The 27,930-nt window shown below is 35.2% G+C and overlaps 1 protein-coding gene across 2 annotated transcripts in view; it reads right to left on the reverse strand.

Annotated features, from left to right (window-relative positions):
• The window catches only part of LOC128983094 (translational regulator orb2), a 734,652-nt gene that overhangs the window by 11,917 nt on the left and 694,805 nt on the right, over nucleotides 1–27,930 (reverse strand). For both annotated transcript variants that reach the window (XM_054402252.1, XM_054402253.1), the window contains 3 exons: nucleotides 12,479–12,688; nucleotides 10,697–10,809; nucleotides 6,693–6,903 (listed from right to left, as the gene is read on the reverse strand). In XM_054402252.1, coding sequence (XP_054258227.1) covers nucleotides 6,693–6,903; nucleotides 10,697–10,809; nucleotides 12,479–12,688 — 534 coding nt within the window. The remainder of the gene's footprint in view (nucleotides 1–6,692; nucleotides 6,904–10,696; nucleotides 10,810–12,478; nucleotides 12,689–27,930) is intronic.

Consider the following 27,930-nt stretch of genomic DNA (forward strand, 5'->3'; position numbering starts at 1 on the left):
TTTCAGGACTAGTAACGTAATATACTATTTAACGAACTTCCCACGCAAGGATTTCGGCCTAGTCCAGAAAACAGCTGTTTGCCGCCAGCTTTAGTCAAATGTGGTTTCATTACGTACTAATGTATTGTAATGAGTTTTTACCGGACAACAACCAGCTGGATGATTACATTAGGCAATGAGTGGTTATGAACAAAAACATAACCTCTCTTAGAGGTTATGAGTAGTGATTGTTAGTCCTTTAGTCGGTGGATATATATATAAGGATTTTTTATTGTTAAGTTAGCTTAGAGTGGCATGGTGAAAAATATCTTAAGTCACTCGTCCAAAATGTGTTTACCGGACTCGTATGGTAATCCCATAAGACTTCGTGTCGCACGGGAACGACCACACACTCGTCCGGTAAACACCTATTTTCAGGACTAATAACATAATATACTATTAGGTCACACTACACTGTTTTGACGAACTTCCCACGCAGAGATTTAGTCCAGAAAACAGCTCTTTGCCGTCAGCTTAATCAAATGGGGTTTCATTACGAACACTGTACTGTCATGAGTTTTACCGGACACCAACCAGCTGATTATATACTGTATTTGGCAATGAGTGAGTGTTTAGTTTATAAGCTAAAACATAACCTCCCTTAGAACTACTACATCGTAGATTCAAAAGTGCAACGTGTTTTATTAGGAAACTAGTTATAATTTTACCATAGGAAATAATGTTTTTTACTGTAATTTTTAAACTGTAAGAGATATAAAGAAAACTGAAATACGTAAAATGTTTGTTTGAAAAGGACCTTCCACGTGGTATGAAATTGTTATACCTTGGCTATTTAAAAATTTTGAGTGTTCAGCTTTCTGTTATTCTTCAAATTTGAGATTTGTTTAAATGGGAAAATAACACGGAAAATGCCCTTAATACAAATGATTTTAAAGAGTAGCTCAAGAATAAGCTAGGAAAAAGAATTGGCGCTATTCCGTTCAGTTGTTAAGGTAATACGGTACTTATCTTCAAAGTCCTGTTTTTAAAACGTTTTGACCCACCCTGTAAATACGGTTAAAGATAATTAAATTTTTTTGCACCAAAATGATCAGGGTATATAGACCTTTAAATTTATGTATCACCAAACCCGTGTTTACATTTGAAAATTTCTCAAAAAGCAGCCCTACCCCCCAAATTAGGCCCTTTTGGGGGCATTTTTCAAAATTAAAAATAATTTTATTAGATTCGGAATGTCCAAATTAGGGGGAAATGAGAACGATTAAGTGTCAAAAGCCTTACCGTACCTTTGGATACAAAAGATATGGAAAGTTTTAAAATGAACACCCTGTATTTAAAATCAGCTTAATAAAGAAAAGATTTGTTCTGCAAATATTCAATGAAATGTCTATGTGTCTATTTAGCAACAAGAAATCAGTAGTATATGGCAGGGTTTCACAGCAAGAAGCTGCATTGTTTATATTTTGATTCGATACTAAGATTTTCCCATAACTAATTTTAGTGGACTAGTATTTTTTTCTGATGCTTCAATTATTTTAACCTCAATTTTAATATTGCTTGAAAATAAACCTGAACTATTACGGGGTGTATTTTTATTATTCTCCGAATGACCATACATGACTACCCAGATATATAATTACTAAATAGAAAACATTATATTATTTTACAATATTTTATCAATAATACTCAAATTAATTGGTAACTTCCATTATGGGGTTTCCAATAATTCAATCCCTTCTTATTCAATCCGATGCTCTCGGGTCAAACACCTATTCGGGGAACCGAAATGTTTTGGAATTTGAGTGACGCATACAGTACTTATTTTAGCCCCCCTCCTACTTTAGAACGAATCAGATAGTTTTTTCAATATAAGCACAACCCACATTACCCTAAAGCCACTTAAAGGTTTAGTTGTTGAAATGTTTAAAGGAGAGTGATCGGGAAGTAGAACGGCGTGGTGTGGGTAACGGGATGCATCGAAGTCACTGTCGTGGACAGGGCATATCTGAACAAGGAAAAGGCTACCTACCTACCTCGGCTATTGTGGGGTGGTCCGCCTGGCCGACCCTAATTAATTTCGCTTGACTGCGCTCAACTAAAACAACTACTATACCCAATACCAAAAAGTAAGTTATCTATACAAAATATTAACATTCATTATCGTATTTAATTTTGTTTTTTCATCTCGATTATTTTGTTACTAAATTTTATGTACTGTAATGAATAATAATATAGTTTAACCATATCCTGTTGTTGTAATATTTTGCTAAATCTATTATGTTGAAACACGGTGTTGAAAAAAATTCAATAAATCGCAAATAAATCATTGCATTAGAGATTACAGCATATTGATTTTTAAAACTGTGTGAAACCCCCTCCTTTGCACATAATAGCCCTTGGCAATTCCCTTAGAGTATTTTAAGACAAAGACAAATAAAATAACTGAAATAAAAATGAATTACGTATCATTGATTTCAGATAAGTCCTAAAACAATTATAATGAATTATTGTTGATTCTGCATCGTGCTTCAGGTACGTCCGATCTAATCAATAGCTCATTTTAGAATTAGCAGATTTTAGAACACAAAAATCAACGACGTACAACTTAGTGATTGATGATATTCTTTAGTTTAATTTAAGCATAGGTTTAGCCAAGTTTAGCAAAACACAGTAACTAAATATACAACCTTAATATACATATTTAAAAAACAATGTGACGTGCAAGTTATGTTAAGTTAATCTAACACATGTTAAGCAGTTCGAATTTATTTTAAGTAGCCTCCAAATTCATACAAAACATCTATACATACAATCGTCTAAACATCCTACGTTTATTCGAACGAGTTAGCAAACCAACATGATCGGATCATTTTATTATATCAAATTTTATTAAAAACACACTTTATAACCCTCCCTGTAGGCAGCAAAACCTAGATATTCGTTAAACCTAATTATATTTTAATAGATTTAATTGAAAATCACATCAGGCAAATAGAAATTCGCTTAGTCTGCAGGTCTGCTGTAGCGGGGGCATATTAATTTGTTTGTTTGATATATTAACGGACATCTCCAATTTTATAACTTATGGTTCAGCTTTTACAAATACAATACTGTAATAAATTATACTAGCGAGCTTATTTAGGCCTACAATGGTTTTTAATGACTCGAGACCACAGGGTAGTGAACAGAATGTTGTGCAATTTGCACCAATACGTGAGCATGGTAAGAAGTTATTATGGAAAATCTGTGAAGGAATTAGTTCAAAATCGCACAAAAACTGTGTTACCTTCTAATACCCAATAGTGCATGCGATGGGCCGTTGTCGCGTTTAACATTATCTATCTTCCAAATTCAATAACAATCATAGCATGTTAAAATCAAGCCACGACTTAAACACAGTACAAAAGGGGAAAATGCAAATGATGATTACTGATCAAATAATACAGAGAAAGTCTTAAGTTGACATTTAAATCACAATTTGGAAACGACCACTGATTAAATGGGTACAGTATTTTACGGATTTGAATAACGTCGTTTTTGTGTGAGCTAGCTTCCTATGGAATAAGACATATTCAAATTGAATATCACATGGCCAATATAATCGAGTTTTGGCAATGAACAACTCTAAGATTTCGGGCGACTATTTTAATAATTCTAATAATTTATTCTAATCTTTTTAAGCGGAAATATATGTGTAAGGCATGGTATGTGTCAAGACTGATTAAAAATATATTGCTAATACAGTGGTAATTACGTGCCATCGGCTGGACCGGGGACGTTGCCGCAGGGAATTACGTGTGGAGGTTAAGCCGTCGGCTGGACGGGGGGGGGGGGGGGGGGGGTTGCTACAGAGAATTACGTTTGAGGGTAAGCCTTCGGCTGGACCGGGACCGGGGGGGAGTTGCCACAACGACTCTCTCCCACTCCACTCAGATAGAGAGAGGGGTGGTCGGCTGTGACGTCACAGTTCGGAAGTCTGTGTCGTCGGGAGTCTGCGTCGTCGGGAGCCCGTGGCGCGTTCCCCTCCACTAGCTGCGTCACATGTTGCTCACGGCTAATAGGGGCCTAACAGCATGAAAAGGCCTTCATAGTTATTGCTGGCATGAGCTCTAAAGATTTTTTAGATCCAGTTAAGAAAGTTGGAACTTTTCAACCCTTGCTCTTCCTATTTTACACGAGGTAAAAAACAACATTTATTTATTTGAAAACTGTAATAATAATCATAACTATAATACTAATAATAAACTACCTTTTTTGAGAATCCAAGCTACAGATCCGCTTTAATTCACAGTGGGCTCTAATATCAAAGCATAGCCTGCATGTCTACAACAAATTATCTATCTCGCAAATATGTCTTAGAGAGTAAACAATGAATAAACCCTCCCAGAAAAATTTATGAAGATTTGACCATATGATTGAAATCCATTTATCTTCTTACTTAACTGTAATATCTTACTTATATTATTGTATACAGGGTGATCAACTCAAGCAGGCCACCATTGGGATATCGGAAACGGTAAGTATTAGAGAAAACTTTAAATGGGGGACATTCCTTTATTTTTTGTGGCAGTTTAAAATATGATTTCATTTTTTTGAAAATCAGCCGCCATTTTCCAAAATGGCGGCCACCTTTGAAATTTCTTATGGAACACCCTATATTTTATCATGTTTTCTGATAGAACAGGCAATTTAAAAACTTTTTTACGGTGTGAGACCATAAAACACACAGTTTTCCACTTTTCAATTTTGCCGCCATTTTGGAAAATGGCTGCCATTTTTGAAATAATAGAATTAATAGTTTTAACAAATTTTATGGCCTTTTTGGAATGTGGATGCAATTTTAAGACTTATTTGACTTATTTACTTTTCGCATTTTCGCTATAAACCTACTGTACTTGTTTAGGAGCTACATGATTTAAATGTACACCGGAAGTCATTTTTCCATAGGCTGTAACTCCTAAACGAGTGGATTTATCAAAAAAATGTCAAGAATAAAAAAGTTTTTAAATTGCCTGTTTTATCAGAAAACATGATAAAATATAGGGTGTTCCATAAGAAATTTCAAAGTTGGCCGCCATTTTGGAAAATGGCGGCTGAATTTCGAAAAAATGAAATCATATTTTAAACTGCCACAAAAAATAAAGGAATGTCCCCCATTTTAAGTTTTCTCTAATTCTTACCGTTTCCGATATCCCAATGGTGGCCTCCTTGAGTTGATCACCCTGTATATTTCATTATATGAATACATTTTAGCAAATTTTCCATATAGGGAATAAGCTATTACCGTAGTACTAATGGTAAGACCTGGACCCGGGACCGATTAATTTTTTTGTTTTGGGGTAGGCCAAAAACACCATCCATTCAAATTCATATATATATATATATATATAAATATATATATAGTCCGTTAGCACGATAACTCGAGCAAAAATGATCCGATTTTGATGAAATTTAGTACAAACGTGTAAACCTACATTTATTCGAACGAGTTCGCGAACCAGCATGATCGGACTATGGGAACGGGGGTTTATGGGGGGTTTTATGGGGTAAAAATAGGTTTTCCCATTTTTTAACCTAAAAACACAAAATTTTACAATTTCTTTCCTAACCATTTTGTAGAGCATAAAAGAAACAAATAATTTAGTATGTTGAAGCGTTATTGTGCGCCTAATGGTTACGGAGAAAATTAAAAAAAAACTGTAAATTTAAAATTCCCATGTTATTTTTATGGAGAACTAGCTGTACCCGCGGGCTGTGCCCCGTTTGACTTCATAAGTATTCGCATGGCTCAATCACGTCCTGGTTGAAGTTTGTTCGCTACGCTCACTCACCTTTAGGTTAGCTCGTTCACTACGCTAACTCGCCTCCAGGTTGATGTTCGTTCGCTACGCTCGCTCACCTTTTGGTTGCAAATTAGCTGTTGTCATAAATAATAAAAAAATAGTGATGCACCCTGTTGGTAATCCTTTTAACTTCAAGTGCACAGGTGTGCTGCGATTGGGGTTTAATACATTTGGACTTATTCAAAAGTAAAATAGTTTTCTGTGCTGCACTCTGTAGAAACACTGTGGACTATTTCAAATCATGACTAATGCTAATACAGAATGTTGTGATTATTCAAACCTACAAAACAGTTGGTGAAAGTAAACATCTGCTTTTAAATTTATTTGTAAACATTGTAGATCAAAAAGTCTGACATTGGCCCACTTAAAACCCTCTGGGGCAGAGCCCTTTTGACGGATCTGCACCAAACTTCACTCGAACCATCCTTGAAAGAGGCTTAATATTGCCTGAAAGTTTCAATACAATCTGTCAAACGATTTCGGAGTCCATAACGTATATACACACATACATGGTTCCTCTTTTATAGATATAGATAAGTCAACTGTTGTAGTTTGCTTGTTTATGAACATATTTTGATTGAATTTGGAAAATACATTAATTTCTTACTAAACTATTAACATAAAAAAACCACCTTTTTACCCTCCCTGTTGCAGCAAACTTAAGTACTCGTTAAACTAATTCTATTTAAATAGGGAATAAATATGATATTTTTAAGGAGGCATTTTAGTGTAAATCCTATCAGGCTAATGGAAATTCGCTTAGTCTGCAGGTTTGCTTCGGCAGGGGTATTTTTATAATGCAGGATCTGTATTGACATGTCACATACGTTCCTTCCTGATCCTACATACCAGCTTTAAGTGGACGAGGAACTCCTCCGACAAAGACAGTTTTCCGTGGGTCAAGAGGCATGGATGCGTCTAGCACAAAGTCTGCATCTGAGAGTCGCCATGGTCGGATCTGTACAGGCTTGTCCTTGATGGTTGGTGAAGAGACACACAAGTACAGCTTGTCTTCATCTTGGATACAGGCGTCAATAAGCTGCTGAACTGAGCTTTCATCCTGAACACATCAGATGAACATTATATGTTGGTTTGGTAAGTACAAAGTCATCTGTTATACAGCACAATTCTTCAATGTGAGCTTCAGCAATGAGTGGAGCAAGTTGAATATTTGTTTCTAACTAAATCCCCCAACTTAATACCCTATATTATTTAGGCCTACTTTAGTTTTTATAAATTTACGTAAGAGCATTCCATTTTAAAATTTTAATTTTAAACATTATGTTTATTTTATGCAACAAAATGTTTTATGTGCTTCATGAGATGGTAGATTTAAGCATGATGTCATATTTGTGTCCCGACTCCTGATGTTGTCTATTGTAAATTTATGTTGATGAATGACAATGAAAGATTAGCCTATTATTATTATTACTAGGGGAAACCCGTCGAAATCGACGGTTACTTTCAAGGCTTACGTTAATTCATCTAACTGGGATAAATTGGGCGAAATATACATATTTTGAGCATTTAGCATTGTTTAAAGAGTAATAAGTGTAAAAACAATAATGATTAATTGCGTTAGTTGCCAAATTTGGTTGATCATTCAATGAATAAAATATTCCCCATACCGTACGTCATCGGAGTTATTATTAGTGTGTTATATGGTATACATTCCTTTGGAAGAACGTTTAAATAGTATTAAAATCGTATTGATGGATCTTTTGTAGTTAAACACTTTGGTGATTTCATCAGTGTAATATGATTTTATTTTAAAAGAAAATATTTTTTTGGGAAGACATATTCTAACTACAAAGGGAGGTATTATATCCGTTACAGCGCAAGTTTATTTTTTCCTTCGTCACGTCGCGTCAGTTGTGCCAATGAATGAACCCTCTAGCATAGTTTTGAGAAATTATTGATTTTGGGGTTACTGTTAAAGCTGGAATTCCTTGACATGGGGGATGTCAGTTAGATGTCTCAGCCTTATCAATAACATAAAGTTGTCAATATAATCTCTCTACGGAATGTTAGGTGTAGTAGAATACTTGAAGTGAAGTTGGCTTTTATTCTTGTACTGTTAGGGGCCTCCTCGTTTATATGGTCGTGTGGCTTCATAGGCAACAAATAATGCAAATGACATAGCAATGGGACATTTCCAAAAAGCAACAATACCGTAAATTGGCTGTTACGTATATATTGACGTTTACATATTGTTAATCAACGTATCTCATAAAGGATTATGTGATCTAGTTTAAAAGGATTATGACCTTTCTGTCATGACAGTAGCTGCTTAAATAGTATTTTCTCTTTGTACCATCTTTTACAGCCAAATTGTCGTGTTATTTTCAATAATGTTACCAAACCAGTGCGCCAAAGTCCGTAATATAGGCAGGTGCAAATAATTTGTCAAGATGGGTACCATTTTAGACAAAGTTTCTGTTTGGATTTTATTAGACACGATAAGAGCAGATATTTCTACATGAATATTTGATGTGTGTAGAATAATATGATAAAATGTAGGCAAAAGTGGTGAAAAAGGCAGACACCAACCCGTACAATAGATATAAGAATAGTTCAATAAGAAATAATTTAAGAATTGCTGTGATAAAAGGATTTTCCACTGATTTCGTAATGGAACGTTATATTGCAAAACATGACATGATAAAGAAGAAAATCAGTTTTAAAATCAGAAAATAACATTGCAAATACTTATTTGGTAGAATTCAGTAACTCCCAATAAATGTGTGTTGTTTGAAATACAATTTAAAAATGAACAGCTGTTTCAATAAAAAGTATTATTCACATGGCCAAAATGTAAACAACTCTGTGGAGGGATCTTTAAAGGCTTCTGGGGCAGAGTCCTAAGGGATTTTGATTAGTTTTTCTTTTGATAACTCATCTACAGACCAAGATCTTTCTTTGGAGACCCCTACCAAGTTTCTACACCCAGCCGTTCTCTCAAATTAGTGGGGACAAAGTTTCCAATTAAATTGTTAGATTCCCCCATGTTAATCTTATGGGAGAAACTCCAACTTTGATGGCCTGTGGGGCAAAGCCCGAGGATTTTTATTACAGGAATTGGTGAAAGGGGGCGTCTACACAAAAAATTCTTTATTTTGACACGTCATTTGTAAAAATCCGTCCATTATTAACGGAGGAGTAGTGTTTCGTAGAAATCGCCTTCACGTATTATATATAAGGATTCTACAAAAATATCTACCTAACTTTGATTGTAATACAATTACATGTTTCTCTCCTTCATTAGCCCTATAAGCTTTTATTGTTAGGAATCACTTGTATAAGTAGCATAGGCGGATCTAGGCCCCAAAATGTGGGGGGGCTAAGCCGGGCTGCCTGGAATACCCCTCACTGTGGAGTGGGGCCGGGTGTCCTCCCCCGAAAATTTTTGAAAAAATATAAGTCTTAAGACATTTTAGGCTATTTGGAAATCAAAAAAAAGGAATTACGGATTCAGTGAACATACTTGAAGGACCTTGTAATCGGCTAGTTTACGAATTCCATGTAAGAACTTCACCCTTAAACATTATGGAAAATAGCTGGCATAGGGTAAAAGAAAGGAACAGACTGATCCAAACCCTAAATGTGTGTGTACTGTGTACCTAGGATCCTAAATGAATTGCTGGTTTGTAGCATATAACTCAGGTCTTCTCACAGACGAAGTCAAGAGCTTGAATTTGTCTATTGAGAGCTCCAACACCTTTTTGGTAATGGTAATACGTTATTTTTCGCCACATAAAAAGTTAAAATTTATGGTGTCTAGTTTATTACCATTTAAAAATTTAAGACTAATTCCAGACTTTTTAAGACTAATGCCAAATTTTTCATGACTCTATTTTTCAACAATTAGTGATGTATTGATACCAAAATGTAGCGATTCTCAATTCTTGATACTAATGCCAATTTTTGTAATTAAACCAAATTTTGGAATTCTACACCAAACCCTGTCTTTATGTCATAAAGTATTAATATGTAATAAGGTGTTTTTCAAGTAAAGAAAAAAATTTAGCAATAAAAAATTCTAACTAGCCAATTTGGATTTTTTGGATGATGAAAATCTTCCACGACCAAGTAGACATCATCATTAACTGCCTCGGACGTCATCGTGGCAGTTCGGGATCGCGGCATCGTTTCCCGCGGCCGTGTAGACATCATCATTGACTCCACGCCCACGGAAATGTCATCAGCGTCGTCTGCGATGATCGCGGCAAAATCATGAAAATTCCTGACTTTCATACCAAAATAAAGACTAAATCCTGACTTTTCAAGACCGATTTGAAATTTAATACTAATTTCCGACTTTCCCCTTTTACCCGACTACTAGACACCCTATAAAATAATAAATTTTGTTTACAAAAAATCAAACTTTGAGGTTCCTATTAATTTGTTTGGATTAATTTTTCTATCTTAACCAAAAAGAATGTGAACCCTCATATCTGGGGGGCCGCCACTGATAAGTAGCAGTTTTGAAAACAAGGCATTTATGAAAATCTTTCATCTTCACTATAATCAGTGGTGGTGTAGTGGAATGGGAACAACATTCCCACATTGCTATTCCAATTTGTGAGTATGTTAGTCAGTTCTTAGACGATGATAAGTATGTCCACACTGGACATTTTATGAATAGCCTATTAAAAGGCTACAATAAATTACATAAAACTTAATAATCAAATTATGTGAAAAAATGTTCTAATAAAGTAGTTAAAATACTTTCAATAAATAAATAGAATGATGTGACTTTTAGCATCAGGTCAGATTTTAAGTATATATTAAAAAATAATTATTGATGCAATTGGTAAATGTGACTTATGCTTAAGTGCCTAAATAAAACTCACCTGAAAAAGAAGGAAGGCATAGCCTTTTGGAGGAAAGTAGGACTTGCTCTCTGCTTTGTGAGGCCAATCTACGACCAAAGGACCAAATCTGCGAAAACTAGCTGTGATTTCATCTGAAAGGAAAATAATGCATCATAATTTGAATCCTAAATTATTTGTTGACTTTAACACTAACATTGCATTCTCCAATAAATAGTTAAGAGGAACTTTTTAACAAAATCCAAATCAGTACAGGCAGTTAGGAAAAAGCTGAAAATAAACCTTCTGCGAATTGTTAAGATGGTTTATTTCAGTTTATTTTCAAAATGTCCCCATTCTGTCTTATGCAGGCTCTTGCTTTTTCCTAACTGCCTGTGCTATGATTTCTGAATTTTCAGAATGTTTATGAGTGGCGAGTGTACCACGAAGTATTTAATTTTGTGTCTTAGAAAGTTGAATTTATTAAACAAACAATTAAAACCATTTTAATACCATATTTTTTCATAAACACATCAAAAGTACAATTGTTTCAAAAAAATAATTTGGAAATCTATTATATTTGGAGAGAGAAGTACCTTTCAAAATTTAATATATAAAACAAAAACCAGAGCACACATCGCTTTAAATTTAATTTAATAGAAAAGCTAATAAAATTGTTTTTAGGGAATTTTGCCCATGATAACGTCAACCCTCTGATTTGAGGGTGATGTGAAGACAGATGAGACTTGTGAGCTTTGAACTAAGAATGAAGAAATTTCCTACTGCACATGGGGCTGAGAGGAGGGGATGCTCCCGCCAAAACTATTAACCAATCAAAACGCTTGGAATGCCCTAGACTCATCCCAGCAAAACTTAACATGATTTTTAAATTTGCTTGTTCTGACAAAGATCTGGTTTTTTCCTGTAGTTTGCTCAACTGTCTTAAGTAACTAATTTATATTAAATTCTGTATGAATTTTTTTAATTAACAAAAAAAAAAAACTAAATATGGTACACGAGTGATGTCCATGATGATTCACAACACTTATGATTTTTTCCCTTTTACTTCTTTGTGTGTGCAAAATTATTTGCAGCACCCGCAATTAAAATGAGGATGTGATTTTTTTTGTTTTTTAACCATGTTTTTTACATTATTCAAATCTAAAAAAAAAGCTAAAGTAAGAAAAAAAGTAAAAAAAGTTTTCTAAGTAAAAAAAATTCAAATCTAAAAAAAAAAATCTAAAAAACATGCAACAAATAAAAAATTGATTTTACCTTTTAGTTTTGAACAGTTTTGATAGCATTTTCTACTTTCTAGCATTACAAAAAATTTTGTAAGCTTGTTTTTTAGAAATTTATAGGTAATATTTCAGTTCCAATCCATTTAAAAAATGTTTCTGATACTTTAGGTTTATCTAAATCTATCTATTCTTACTCAAAATTTACCCAAATTTGGAACCTTTTTGCCAAATGAACTTTTTAATTATCAAGAAAATTTGTCTTTGAGTCAGTGTTTGATTTGGAATTTTTTTATTGTGTACATGAGTCAAATTTGGGTTGGTGTACCGCCCCAAAAAATGTTGAACACTCAGGTCAAGACCTGTATAATGCAATTGTAATGCTGTTATTGTGGTTTCTATACATATGATAAATGAAAGGGGAGATTTACTAAAAATAATACTGTATCTTTTAATTGTAGTTTTTAGCCATTTCCCCTGAGAAATTTTAATTTCCAAAGCTGGGCACTCAGGAAAATAAGTATTTCTAGAATTGGACTGTAATGTACTGTAATAATACTAGGCCTATGTAAATTGGAAAAATTACCTTCATCTATGTCAGGTGGGAGTCCTCCAACAAACACTTTCCTAGAGAACCTCTCTCCAGTCTCAGATCCCTGGCTGTGAGGGGATGAGCGTGAAGGAGAGCTGAGAGGTGGCGGAGGAGCAGCCATCACCTGACCATCTACTAGATGTGAGGTTGGATCTTCCAGGAGTGCTGCTTGATCTTCTAAACCCGGGAAGAAAGGGGATTTACCTAAGAACAAAAAAAAAAATAGTTTGTAAGTGTTTCTTCAGTTTAAGTTAAACAAAATACTTATTAAATAAAACAGCAGTATAAAACGTGAAAAGACTTAAGCTTATTAACACCGGTCGTCGAGGACCGGCCGCGGGATGTTTGCCCAGCCAGCCAGGCCTGAATCTCGGTCACCTGTGCCCGGCCAGGTCTCGCTGAAATGAATCAGTCAGTGTGGCGTAACCTTGTGGAAAGGACCGGAGTTATTGCGTTACATAACCTATACCGTGTTCTTTCGCCCGCCATCCCCAAGAACCGGTGCCGGTCCCCTGAGACTGGTAAATTCCCACTTGCACAATTTATTGCCTTTGAGCACTCATTGACACATTTCTTTAGCGTGTTTTGCTTTTTATAGGTACGACACAAAAAAAATATTTTATTGCTTATTGTTTTAGTTTCATGCAATGGTGGCTAGTTCATAAGGACCCTCAGACGCCGCCCTCCCAACAATACATGAATAAATTACATTTTAATATTATTTAGTTAAATTTAATTAAAATTACTGCAACGAGTACTTTAAACAATTACAACATAAATATATCAAATAAATGGATAATTCAATTCAGTAAAGATTTATTTTTGATTGTCGCTTGCTTAGTAAGGACGGCGGCCAGACCGTCCCAATCTCAATACATGTAGTCTTTTAGCAGAACAACTGAACAGCGCTAAGGGTTGCCATGACATCATTCCAATTCTTTAGTATGGGAGCTTTGGGGCTGAGTCAGAAAGTTGCGCCATTGTATAAAGTCAATGGTTGCGCACACACTCTAAAATCAGGCCAGCCACCACAATCTGGATATTCTGTATGACAAGCTACCGTTAAGATGGGTAGAACTGATGTTGGCGCACCTATTTGTCATAACTCAAACCATCTAATTTCTAAAACTAGAAAACAACTGAGCTAACCTTAAAATGTTATTTTTGTTTGGTGATGTTTAGTGATTAATGAATAGTGATGTAGGAGTACTGTCCGTGCATGTATTCAAGTAAAATACTAACTGTATACTTTTTCCCCACCTAGTTTAGTTAAAGGTAGGCCCTGAATTTCTGGTTGATTAATATTATTGAAGTACAATAGGTTTTTAGGTTAACGGTATAAGATTAAATGCAAATTTGTTTTTGTACGCTGTTTTACTTATTTGGCTTCCCATTCCTTATTACCTTAGATATTTAATGGAATTATCATTATTCAGTTAATGTTATTTTGAGGACAGACCCATTTGCAGACACTGTTACTAAGTTAAATACAATAGCAGCCTTGGAAACAAGTTTAAATAAATATATATGTCGTACGCTAGGCCTGTGTGTGTTTGTATTACAAATTTAAGCCTTAAATATTTTCCAATTCTTTGACAAATGTGAATGATGATAGGCTTTTGCTTGCATATAAAAATATGGAGAGTCCTCCAACCACCTATGAACACCAGCCGCTACTGGTTTTATCGGAGCACATGAAAAGAGCCCGAAATTTTAATCCCCAAATAGGTTCACTAATCTTAAGCATGGAAAGAGCCCGGGTCTCCACAGGTACCCGAGGAGGAGGACGCTGACTATAAATAATTGTGTGTATATATTGTAGTGTTTTAGTAAATAGTGCTGTGTTTGGTTGGGTTAGGATAGGTTAGGTTAGGTTAAGTTAGGTTAGGTTAGGTTAGATTAGGTAAACAGACTATATCTTTTAGTAATGTAAATATCTTTGAATAATATATATTTTATTAATGTATCTTTTAACAGTGTATCTTTTAATATTGTAAATAATTTCATGTATTTCAGCTGTGTTATTTGTTCTTTCTTGTATAAAGAGACCGGGCTCTTTTTGCACTGTCCTGGGTGGGACCTTGGAGGTCCGGGCGCTTTTCAAGCGTCTGCCTGAGTTTTTGGGCTCTTTTCATGTGCGCCCGGTTTTATCTACCTTTTTAACTCTCAAAGTGTTGCGATCGCCGCAATTACGGCGACATTTTTCCAAGTGTCAATTGTCATAATTACGGCAATTTTGCTGGCTTTCGTTCGATATAATCCTGTACTATCAAACGATCTCGATAACAATGCATTCAGCAGATTCTGGGCTTTATGACAACCAATAAAAATGGTCATTTTAAGAACTATATTTTGACCAGTGTTCGTTTTTCTGCTTGTTTGTTTTCGCCTATGGTTGTCATAGCTACATCGTTTCACTGTTTATATCTTTGTTTTTATAAGGTTTAGTAATCATTTTTAACACGTTCGCTACTGACCGCTAGATGCCGGGACGGCGCCAGGAGCTGAACTAACGCTCGCCGCTGCGTAAACATTGCTGCCGATACACTGAATTACAGTAAAAACAACAGTAGTTGTACTGGATGGCAATGTTCTGCAATAAAACTGGCTTTGGACATAGTACTAAGTGATTCTGATAGATAGCAGCACTACCCAGGTTGCAGTCAGTAAAGTAGTGTCGCTATCTAGCAGGAAAGAGGTGGGACAAGCCCTGTTCTAAACGACCCTGGTGGTGATTTTGGGAAACTATATTTTTATTTTTATTGTCAGAAAAGTACATCCCCACTAGCTGCAAAGAAATATAGGACGCTCATGACGAGCTGGCTGATCCATGGTAACGTTAAACATCGATGAACGGCGACGTTCCGGGATGTTCCTAGCTCCTGGTGCCGTGGCCCGTTTGACGTTCCGGAACGTCCGTAGCAGCGAACGTGTTAAACAAACACTATATAGGCCTAACTATATATTGTCTTCTTCCTCCTAATTTACTTTAAAATAAAATGTATGCATCAGTTTTTTTTATTTAGTGACTGTTAGTGTTTTTCCAAATGTCTGGTAAAACAATTATGTAAAACATTAATGTAGGCTAATTAGGTTGCAGTCAGTAAAGTAGTGTCGCTATCTATCAGGAAAGAGGTGGGACAAGCCCTGTTCTAAACGACCCTGGTGGTGATTTTGGGAAACTATATTTTTTATTGTCAGAAAAGTACATCCCCACGAGCTGCAAATAAATATAGGAGGCTCGTGACGAGCTGGCTGATCCATGGTAACGTTAAACATCGATGAACGGCGACGTTCCGGAACGTCCGTAGCAGCGAACGTGTTAAACAAACACTATATAGACCTAACTATATATTGTCTTCTTCCTCCTAATTTACTTTAAAATAAAATGTATGCATCAGGTTTTTTTATTTAGTGACTGTTAGTGTTTTTCCAAATGTCTGGTAAAACAATTATGTAAAACATTAATGTAGGCTAATTAAGGGTTCCATAACAAAAATGAGTATTTTTCAATAAATATCTAATTTTTTACCTCAGTCAGAGGAATATGAAATTGTTGTGAACGGAGAGTAGCATATTTTATAAAATTTTCTGGCCTATATTAAAAGTTAGAGTTGGCTATTTTTAATACTCCAAAAATTACTCTTTAATGAGCCGGAGATTTTTCTTGGGCAAAAACAAGCACAAATAATGCATTACTATTTTACGAAACTATAGCTTAAAACATGCCTAAAAATATTTTATCTCCACACCACAGTAGGCCTATACTTAAAAATAAACAAAATAAGTAGCCTATTAAGATTTAATCAAACTGACATCCAGAATGTTTTTGAAAAAGAGTGTATCCGCGATGTTGCTCGGACAGGGTGAGAGCGCAGACTAATTTTCGGTGTACCCCCACCCCTACAAAACCGGTTAAGAGCCAGTATAACCACCTACCCCCAGGCTTCACCAGGAAACGCACGAGCTCCAACAACAAGGGTAACGGACCAATGAGGTTCAAGTATTGATAGAGAAGAAGTATAATTGTAATGATTCGATCTTAAACTTATCAGCTGTTCAGGCCAATTTAATTGTTTAGTAGTGCGATTAGTGTTTGGTACAATGTTTAATTGCATCTGTCAGTGGCAATGAGAGGTTAAAAACGAAAACATAACCCCTCTTAGAAAGAAAGAGTAGAGATTTTTAGAAATTAAAACACTGTCGTAGGTAAAGTAGTGTACGCAACTCGCGTAAAAAGTGTTAACGCAATCGTTGCGTAAACTACTATTACACAATTATGGGGTAGGTTTATTTTTCCTTTAACTTTTGTCATAGATTATGGAAATAAAGAAGGATTCTATAACCGTTATTTATGAAAACTATGTTATTGATATATTTTGTATGTAAGCAGTAGGACAATTACGATGTACCGTATGTCATACTTTTTTGTATAAATTTGGTGGCTTTTTGTTTAAAATCCTAACTACATTTAACAAGTGTTTGGGGTAGGCGGTATAGTACATCTTGCCGTTGAGAAGCACGGGTACAGCAGCAGGAGCAGCTAGTATAACAATAAAGCAGCCCTTAACACGTTGTATGCGGCCGTTCCCGACCGGATAGGGTGCGTCCATACCTGATCGGGAACACTTTGCAATGCCTTTTGTATAACTACCTTTTTGTTCTATCGTCGGTCGAAGGCGGACTTCCACCTTTGCGTGTAGGGTGTGACTTGCTTTTTGTTGTGGTGAAGGTTAGTAGTAAATTTACCCGTAAAATCCTTGTCTGGCAAGATTAAAAATCAACTTGTTGTCCCGTCTTTCTCCCTCCAATTGGCACTACAATGGAACCGGCTACATTGCAAGCAGTGGTGCTATCTGTGGGTGTTTTAGTGAACTACGTTGACTCTCGTCGTATAGCAGGAAATCGCCGCACGTTATTTGTTATTCGTCAGAGCGAAATTTGAAAGCCAATTACCCGGCAATAGGGTTTGTTGGACCTTGCGGGGGGCTGCGCCGCACTGGGGCTATGCCTGCCATTTGATGGGCCGCAGCCAACGTGTTAACTATCTCTTACATGAACTCATGTCTTTTTCTTCGTGCAACAATACTAAAACAATGTGTTTATTACTTACACATGTATCTTACTACACAGTCTTGGAAACGAGTACATTAAATTGTGCTGCGTTTCACCAACAACTATATCGCAGCGTAACTAAATTGCAGCGCATCTGGTACGTGTCTAACAAACCACAGCCGAACCCAACCAGAAAGATTACCTATATTAGGAATCACTAAATTCACTGCTTTCAACACAAGATGGCCATAGTCATGTTAAAAACTGCTCATTAAAATGTAAAAACCTCATGATTATCAAACTCGTGGCCAAGCAATGAAAGTAGCGCAAGTCCCGTCATCATGTTGTTAGTTGATGCAAGCTTGGTTGGTGCTTGATTGCAAGATCACTTTCGTTAAAATTAAACTTTATCTACGGTTTCACCTGACATAGAATTTTTCATTTTTAATCCAATCACAGGAATTTGTAGAAATATTGGTCCATAGGCAATAAAACATGGTTATTGTTTTAAAACAAAACAAAACCTACAATGGTATATTACTTACAAGCTTAAAGAAAACAGTCAACTTAAGCTAAATTAAAGAGTAAATACCCAAGAGCATTGAAAAATACTACTATATATAATGTAGGCTATTCCAAAACCATAATAAATATAAGTTAGGGTATATGTAAGTTAATTTTTCATTTTTAATCCAATCACAGGAATTTGTAGAAATATTGGTCCATAGGCAATAAAACATGGTTATTGTTTTAAAACAAAACAAAACCTACAATGGTATATTACTTACAAGCTTAAAGACAACAGTCAACTTAAGCTAAATTAAAGAGTAAATACCCAAGAGCATTGAAAAATACTACTATATATAATGTAGGCTATTCCAAAACCATAATAAATATAAGTTAGGGTATATGTAAGTTACAAGAAAAGGTAAACCTAGAGAACCTCTTAGCAGACTTTAAGAAGAAACCATGTGAGGTTTTTTAGTAGATGGGTACAGGTCATTTCTGTAAAAGCTCTAAATTAATAACTTAGCCCTTAATTATGGTAGGCCTACGGCGTTACCTTTATGAAGGTGTACCTAACATGATCGAAGTTCTTTCTTGATAACAATAATATTAAGCTTAGAAAGCTTATTTGTCGCTGCAGCGACACATAACACACTTTGTGTAGTGTTTTGTGTCGCTGCAGCGACTCACAAACACTGTTTACGGCGAAGGCTCTATGACTGACAAAATCGGATTGAACTGGATCGAGTTAGGTATCGTTTTATTTGACAGATTCAGAGCTTTCTCCGGAGGTCTGTCTCTAGGCGCTTTTCATTTTAGTTTTGAAAATATTGTAGCAGACAGCTGACGTGCATATTTGTAAACAGCTTGGTTAACCTCGGACCGATGACTGATGTGTTTTATTACGTTTATCATTGTTTTTGTGTTAAAAATCAAAAGTAGTGATATACGTGGTGCATTATAAGAAGATTTAAGTGATTTTGAAGGGCTGGTTGATGATCCTGAAGAAGTAGGTAGTGATATTGATGTAAATTATCAGCCAGATTCCTAGCTATGGTTAGGCTATGCATTCTTAGCTAAACGCTATGTACTGAAATCTGTTTTTTGCCCATAACTTATTTATTTGCAAATCTACTTCCTTATATTATTATATATTTGTAATCCTCATAAAATTTAGAACTAGGGTGAAGTGGGGTAAGTGTAACCACGTTTTGGCATAGTTCAGCTTTGACCTCAAATTGCCATCTTGTTATACATGATATAGACTTTTTGACTTATTAAAATATCTTAATTTTTACTCAAGTTATGAACTTTTTCGTGAACCTCTTCTCGCGTTTTGTGAAAAACGCAAAACATGCAAAATGGAAAGATTACTGTTAAAACATAAAAAACACAACATTAAATGGTACTTACATGGTTTTTAATGTTGTTTAACATGTGTAGAATAAATCTCACAGTAATATTGTTTTTTCCTATTTACATTTGGGCAAGAAAATCCTAAATTATAAAACGGGGTAAGTTTAACGTAAAAGTTATATAATCACTTAAGCAGAGTTCACTCACAAACAACTATGTTTTTCTCCTCAAACCAACTTAACTTAGTAACAATATGTGTAAAATTTTACCTTATCTTCTAAATTCCTAATTTTATACTTACAACAAAGTTTTTTTTCTTTACTGGATATTATATGAGTTACACCCTGGTTACACTTGCCCCGAATCCAAAAAGCCACTTGCCCTGACTGCAAAATTTGAGGGGTAAGTGTAACCACGCTTGTAAAATCTAAACAATAGGAAATAGCTCAGATCTGAAATTATATTCAGATTCTACATGCAAAAATTAGTTTGAAAACCAAAAAATGTCAAATTTACATTAAAAATGTGAGTATGAAAAATTGTCAAAGTTTGAGGTCGGCACTTGCCGATGGAGTGGAAATGTAAGCCTTTTTTAAACATTCTAAAACTATTACTTGCACATATTTTATATGCATTCTTAAGGCTAAATATAACAAAGGAAGGCCCAAATAACAAGATATGATAGTATTTAGGTCCAAAATTATCTTATCAGTTGAGTGATAAGCCGTGGTTACACTAGCCCCCTGGTTACTCTTACCCCACTTCACCCTAAGTTATTTTCAAATATTTATAGGCCTATAAAATTTAAATACAATTTCATTGAGCGCGAACTTATTTTTTATTTGTTTTTTCCCAAAAAATTTTTTTTACCTAAAAAATTTTTTTGAAACAAATGTTCCTTATGTTTTATGTATAATATTGAAGCCCATGATTTTCCAAACAAAATGGTATATAGAACAGTATAATTAACATTGTTTTCAAGCTTCTCAGATCCGTTTTAATAAAACCTTGCAAATGAGCAAAAAATAGGCAGACATTTAGGCCCGATTTCACCAAACTTTTAAACCGCCGTTAAGCCTTGCTCTAACTGCAGTTAGCTCTTAACTGACGAAATCGGATTTCACCACTCGCCGTTAGCGCTAGTTTAGACTAAACCGTCGTTAGATAATTAACTGCCCAATTTTGACCGGTTAACTTCTTTAGGCCTAATCTTTCGTTAAGTAAATATCAGCTGGCTTTAAGTTTAAAGTTTATATGGAAAGGCGAAATGGTAGAAGAGAATACGGTACGAATTAGCTTTTGAAAGTAAGGGATGGCAATGAAGTAGCCTATGTTGTGGATAAGAGAAAGGGTTAATGATTTTAATAACAAAGAGGGGTACTTACGTATTATACGGAGGCCACTTATTTTACAGCGCGCTGCGGCGGTTAGGTTAAGTTGGGTTATCATAAATATGTTTGTAGAACTTTCCTAGTTTCGTTATGAAACGAACTATACGAGATGAGTCATAAAAACTTATGATAACCCAACCTAACCTAACGGCCGCAGCGCGCTGTAAAATAAGTGGCCTCCGTATAATACGTAAGTACCCAAAGAGGAAATTGGTTTTATTATTAGATGAACTATCAAAACGTTTAGCCTTTTTCTTTATGAAATGAATACAAACCACTGTTTGTGTTTAGGCTATCCCACATAGTGCATTGCTTTAGGTTATCCCACAAGGCTTTTAGTTAAGGCGTATATCTGTGATCAGCGACCGCATTGAACTGATTAGCGATCAAGAGCCGTACTCTTTTATCCCGGCTAAAAAGAGTGTCCCGGCTCTTCTACCAACATTATCAAATTTATTATTTCATTTTTGGAAAAATAGGCTCCCTTTCCTTCTTCCGGCTTTGGGTAACCCTAACCCAACGTTCAAACAATTGTTTTGCGTTCGGTCAGACATAAGTAAACCAAAATCTAAACCTAAATTGTCATTATTCTGCTAGTATTTTATAGAAAATAATTATTTTGGTGTTATCTAGGCCTACATTGTGTCTCGTTCTTGTAATTCTTTTGACTCCAGTTTTTTTCACTACTTCAAAAGTACCAAACTGGTTAGTGAAGAAACAGAATATTGAACATCCCTGTAAAAAGTTGGATTGATGAGTCTTGTCTCGACCGCATAACTCAACCAATTTGTTCCTCGAATATGTTTGATCAACATTGCTTTGCCTTTATTTACTTATGTTAATTGTTTTGGTATTTATTCTTGCTTTCTGTAGTTATTTTGCTCAGAATCTATTGTATTCGTATAAGCTTGCTGTCTCCAGTTTTGTTTTCACTACCTCATAAACACTGATTTATATTTTAGGTTATGTTTACTTGCTCCCGTAACAGCCCGGTATTATGACAGTTCAGTGCCACTGCCACCTGGATTTTACTCTAAACTCTCGTTTATAAAACCGGCATTAGTTTTGACGCGTTTTCGTTGGTGAAACCAGATTTACTTAACTGTGGTTTAAATCATCGGTTAGTTTTAACCGAAGTTTAACTAAACCATCGTTAGTGAGAATTTGGTGAAATCGGGCCTAAGGCCAAAACAAGGGACACTCTGAGGGTTAAGTTAAGAGACTCCAAGTTAGGCCTAAGTTAATGTCCAATTCGTTAGCCCTAAATAACTTCTAGGCTACCTAGTGACTTTGCCTAGCCTAGCCTAGTTTAGGAGTTACCAACAAAATGGGTCCTAGAAATAACTTATCCCCAAGTGAGGTATGCTATGTTAACTTACATAGGCCTAGGCTAGCCTAAGTTATAATAAGAGGTTCGAAGGCTGATGCATGTTAATCTTTGGGGTAAGTTACAGATGTCACTTGTAAGGCACATTGTACAATCAACAAAAATAGGCCTACACCAGCAGGGGAATTCCTAACTTAGGCATACAGTATTGCTAGGCCCTATCAGTCTCGGTCTATGTTTCGAAGTTCACTATTAGGCCTACTGTAAGTTTAGGTTCAACAGCATGAGATTGAAAGGGCTATAGACCTAGACTAAGTTAATCGAAATCCTTCTCAGTGATTGGTACCGGTACTTATCTAATATCAATTGAACTTAAGTACATACATTAATGGATACTTACATGGGTTTCTCGGTAGACTCTTATAAAAGCCTAGGTTGTCAAGATTAAGCTTCATAGAATATTTAGCCATTACAGAACAAGATTATCTCAATCTAACACAGCAGCATAAGAAGGTTAGTGATGAAGTGAAGCGTTAGCGTTACCTGCATAAAGAAGAGTAGTACAATGGTTCCACATCCTCGCGAAATTAATGTACTAATGAAATCCGCTAAACACCATTGGGACTTTAAAAGGGGAATATGGAAACCTAGGTAAGAAGTAAAAACAACACATAACACATTGACGAAAACGCGAAAATAGTAACAGCAACAGCAAGCAACCCCACTTCTTTTTTATTCCACCAATGAATAATGAGAGTTATGTCAGCTGACAAAAGCACTAAACAGCTGGAGAATACTATTGGTTCTTTTCGAAGTTGCTATGGTAACGCGACATTCGGTCATTCGGTAGAGTCGCTCGCATCTAAACTCGATACTGTACTGTTCTCGAGTACGAGTACCTCTACAGCAATACGATTATCGATCGTTATATCCGCGTGCACAACAATTTTTATTTCAGCTCGAGTTTTAAATACAGACAAAATTAGATACGGTTGGGGTTGGTAGCCATCGGCTTCGGTGGTCTAGGATAGCATGTTGGACAAAGATTCTGACGATGCCAGGTTCGAATTTCACTCAAGTGGCACTAACTTGTTGTCTAATATTTTTGCTTTATCAGCAGGTTTGGTTAGTTTGGTTAGGTTATGACCATGGTGGTCATCACCCTTCCACCATGGGTTATGACGGTTTAATTTTAAATTAAAATACCCCCGCCACAGCAAACCTGCCGACTAAGCAAATTTCCATTTGTCTGATTTGATGTTCAATTAAAACTATTATAATAACATTAGGTTTAACGCTACAATGAAACTATTAAAGTAGGGTTTTTAGTAAAATATAGTATAGCTTAGTATAGGCTACAATAAATAAATTTGCCAAGTTTTATCAAAATATATCCATAAACAAGCAAACTATAACATTTTACAATATTCTCCATAAGTATAACATGGGGATTTTAAATTTACATTTTGAATTTTCTCCGTAACCAATAATGGTACAAAAACACTTTGATATACTACTAAATTATTTGTTTGTTTAAGCTATTTAAAAAGGTCTAGAGAGAAATTTATGTGTTTTGAGGGTCAAAAAAATGAGGAAAACCATTTTTACCCCCCGTAACACCCCGATCCCATGGTCCGATCATGCTGGTTCCTGAACTCATTCAAGTTTATCCCGCCTTCAAACACCTTCAAACCAAATTCCATAAAAATCTGACAAAAATTACTCAAGTTATCGCGTTTACGGACGTATATATATATATATATATATATACATTTAACGAATGGTGTTTTTGGCCTCTCTGGGGACATCAAAATGTAAAAGTAAATCGGTCCCGGGCCTAGGTCTTACCGTACCACCTACGGTAATAGCCAATTCCCTATAGGGAAATTCGCTAAAAACAAAAATTATTTTTTCTCAGTTTTATATATTTTTTTTCTAATTTTTTACCCTAATATTGTCCGTATGTAAAAACTGCAGCTGAAATAAAAATTGTGCCTCCCACGTAAACCGTTATCGTTTGATATCACGGCCGCCTTTAACTCCGAAAGTGGCCGTGATAAATTCATTACCCCCGCCACAACAAACCTGCAGTGCAGACTATAAGCGAATTCCCATTTACAGTACCTGGCTGGGTTTCTTTACTTTAATACTTTTCGATGAAATGGTGACCCTAAAATATTCCCTTAAAATTGTCAAATTTTATTTCCTATTTAAATAACATTAATTTTAATGAGTACATTTGAACCTCTATAAAAGACGAATTTCAAGGGGTATGGGGAAAATTCGTACTATAGAGGTATTCTTAATAAAGAGGGTCGTTTTATCGAGGTTTAATGCTGCTGTTATTCTTCTTATAGAGGTTTCTCCTCGCTCCAAAGTCCAAACAATGACTGAGGAAGGAGGAGGGATGGGTGAGGGTTTCATGTTGAGACAAGCTTCTGTTTGTTTTGAAAACTACGTACTGTACTATGGAGGTTAAGATTACGATAAATTCGTCTTATAGAGGTCACGTTCGTATTGTAGAGGTTTTGTCCTAAGAATAGGTTTTGTACCTACTTAGGTTTGCTGCTACAGGGAATTATCTTATTACATATGCAGCAAAACCTAAGTGCACATTACAAACGATTAATGTTATTTAAACAGGAAATATATCTGCATATTTTTAGGGGATATTTGAGTAGAAATGCAGCCAGGTAAATGGAAATGTCATGGTTCCTTTGCGTCATCGGTTCAACTGCGTGAGAAACATTTTATCAGCTTTTGTTTATGATTGTATTTATGTTCAACGTGATCCTATTTTACATTGTAAAATCACACGCTGTTTATGTGAAATGAGTAAACACAAAGTGGCAGTGAATCTAGAAAAAGGGCGGCAAACAAGTTTGGCTGGTGAAAAAGTGTCACAAAAGTCTCTAAAATGAATGTTTAAGAATATTTTATCAAACACTTCTAATTATCATGTGTACCGAAAGTGATGTACCTTAGCACTAAAATTAACTTTAATGATGTCATTATTTAATTTGCCGAAAAATTTTGGAAAGACAACACCATGTGAAGTGTTAAGAGATTAATTGTTTGTAGTTACCATCTATATATATATAATACGCTAAGCCGATTTTTGTGAACAGAACTCCTCCCTCATTTTTGGACCGATTTTGATGATTAAAGTGTCAAAAGAATTGCCCTGATCTGTAGTTTTGCAAGTGTTTTTCGTTTTTTGATATCTTTATTAGTTTGGGCAGGATCTTTCATCAAAGTTGGACTTTCTCCCATAAGATTAACATGGGGGAATCTAAAAATGTAATTGGAAACTTTGTCTCCACTAATTTGAGAGAACGGCTGGGCGTAGAAACTTGGTAGGGGTGTAAAAAGAAAGGTCTTGATCTGTAGATGAGTTATCAAAAGAAAAACGAAGTAAATTCCCTTAGGGCTCTGCCCCAGAAGCCTTTAAAGATCCCACTACAGATTTGTTTACGATTTGGCCATGTGGATAATACTTTTTAATGAAACCTTAATTAGTAATTTGTACTTTAATAATAGTAATTGTAATTGTTATTAGTAATTGTTGTAGTAGTAATTGTACTTTTAATAGTAATTTGTAATTTGTTAATTTGTAAATTGTATTTTAAACAAGACACATTAATTGGGAGTTACTGAATTGTCCAAAAGAAGCATTTTCAATGTTACCGTAAACCGGGGTGAAGATGAACAGCGGGGTGAAGATGAACAGCGGGGTGAAGATGAACAAAACTCGGAAAATGTTTATTATATTTTTTTCATAAAAAAGAAAAAAGAAATCATAAAAAATTAAATAAATAAAAATATTTTATGAATCAGCATCTTTTTGTCTACATAAAACACATACTATAACAATCATAACCCAATTGGCGTGTTAAAAAAATATTTTAAGCGACCGTGTTTTTTGTAAAAAATTATGTCCTAAATCCATGTATAGACAATTTGTCAAAAAAACATAATTAACCATAAAACCATAAAACATAATTTGAGAAAACGTCTTTTGATAGCTCCCCAAGTAACATATATCAATTTCAGCTTTTATAAAATGACGAAAATTAATCTTCGTCATACCTAAGTTTTAAGGGTTTCTGGCAGAGGGTTTAAACCACACAAAGTGTCTGGCTCTGGCAATGGAGGAAATGATTTCTAACATTCCTCTGAAGAAAATATGAAAGAACCATTACTATAACGAACATTATTTGTAAATTTCAGACCTTTGTTACCTTTTTGTTGCCAAAGTAACCAAGATCCAAATGTCATAGTCGCCGATCATTCTTAACTGAATTGGGAGCATTTGCTGAGAAACTTTCAGCTTTTATAAAATAACGAAGGTCTGGCAGTCATGGGCTCTTGCTCTATTAAACAATGCTAAATGCTCAAAATATGTACAATTTCACTCAATTTTTCGCGGTTAGATGATTTATTAATATTAAGCCTTGAAAATAACCGTCGATTTCGACGGGTTTCACCTAGTATTAAATAAAATATTTAAACCTAACCCATTTTACTTTTAAAAACATGAGTAATTGGACTAGCCTTTGAAATAAAAGTTAAAATTATTGCATTTAAAATGTTTTTTTCATTTCCCTGTAGCAGCAAACCCAAGCCTCCAAGCAAACCTGTAGCAGGTAAACTCGTTAAACCAAATGTTATTTAAAAATATAATAAATCTATCAAGTCAATTTCGCTATGACTATTGACTATGAGTATGTGGAAGTCTAGTTTGGAGGCAGACCAGAGCAAGATGTAGGACTCCAGCGACGGCACGTGGTCTGGTCGACCGTCTGTGCCCCCATCTCCAGGACGAGACCTAAAATCAATGACGTGCCGTGCCTTGGGACAGGTCAGGGCTCGTGCGCACGCCGCCGCCCCCGCTCAGGTCAATGACCTATCGCCGTGCCACGTGCCATCCCTTTGCCAAATCTCTAATACGCCACTTATTTATAATTTCTCGACTACAGTGGCGATTCCAACTTTCCCTCTCCTATCGATATGTCTGAAGTAAACACCCTCAGAGTCTCCACCTACACAGCATTGTTGCCACTTCTATAAGAGGAGCAAAGGAATATGGTGTGGTGGTTACGATCAATAATTGTGATTTATTAGTATATGACTACTCCACATTCAAGGCCCCAACATTAAATGTATTTTGTCGGGAGGTTTCTACACCATTAATAGTACTTTTAGCGAATGTCCCTATAGGGAAAGCTTTACCGTAGGTGGTACGGTAAAGACCCGGGACCGATATCCAATTTCGATTTCCCCAGAGGCCAAAAACACCATTCCTTCAAATTTTTACACATATAGATTAGGCCTACACGTAATTGTGTTAATATATGTTTATATATTAAATATTTAAGTAAATAAGTACAACTGAGAACCCTGTATATTATATTTTATAAAAAGAAGTGACATGTTTCGGACATTAGTCCATTTTCAAACTTCAAAATACATTAAACATTGTTATATTGCTCTAAAACAAATCGAAGATTACAAAGATTTGAACATCCTAGTATTTTACTATGTATATTTAATTAATATGTTAAAAAAAAAACAAAAACATTGTTTAATGTATTTTGAAGTTTGAAAATGGACCAATGTCCGAAACATGTGACTTCTTTTTATAAAATATAATATACAGGGTGCTCAGTTGTACGTACTTATTTACTTAAATATTTAATATATGTATATTTAATTAATATGTTTAAAAAAAACAAAAACATTGTTTAATGTATTTTGAAGTTTGAAAATGGACCAATGTCCGAAACATGTGACTTCTTTTTATAAAATAT

This window comes from Macrosteles quadrilineatus, unplaced genomic scaffold (genome assembly GCF_028750875.1).
Source record: "Macrosteles quadrilineatus isolate MER2022 unplaced genomic scaffold, UCM_ALF_1.0 Scaffold_1__1_contigs__length_201487025, whole genome shotgun sequence".
Lineage (NCBI taxonomy): Eukaryota > Metazoa > Arthropoda > Insecta > Hemiptera > Cicadellidae > Macrosteles > Macrosteles quadrilineatus.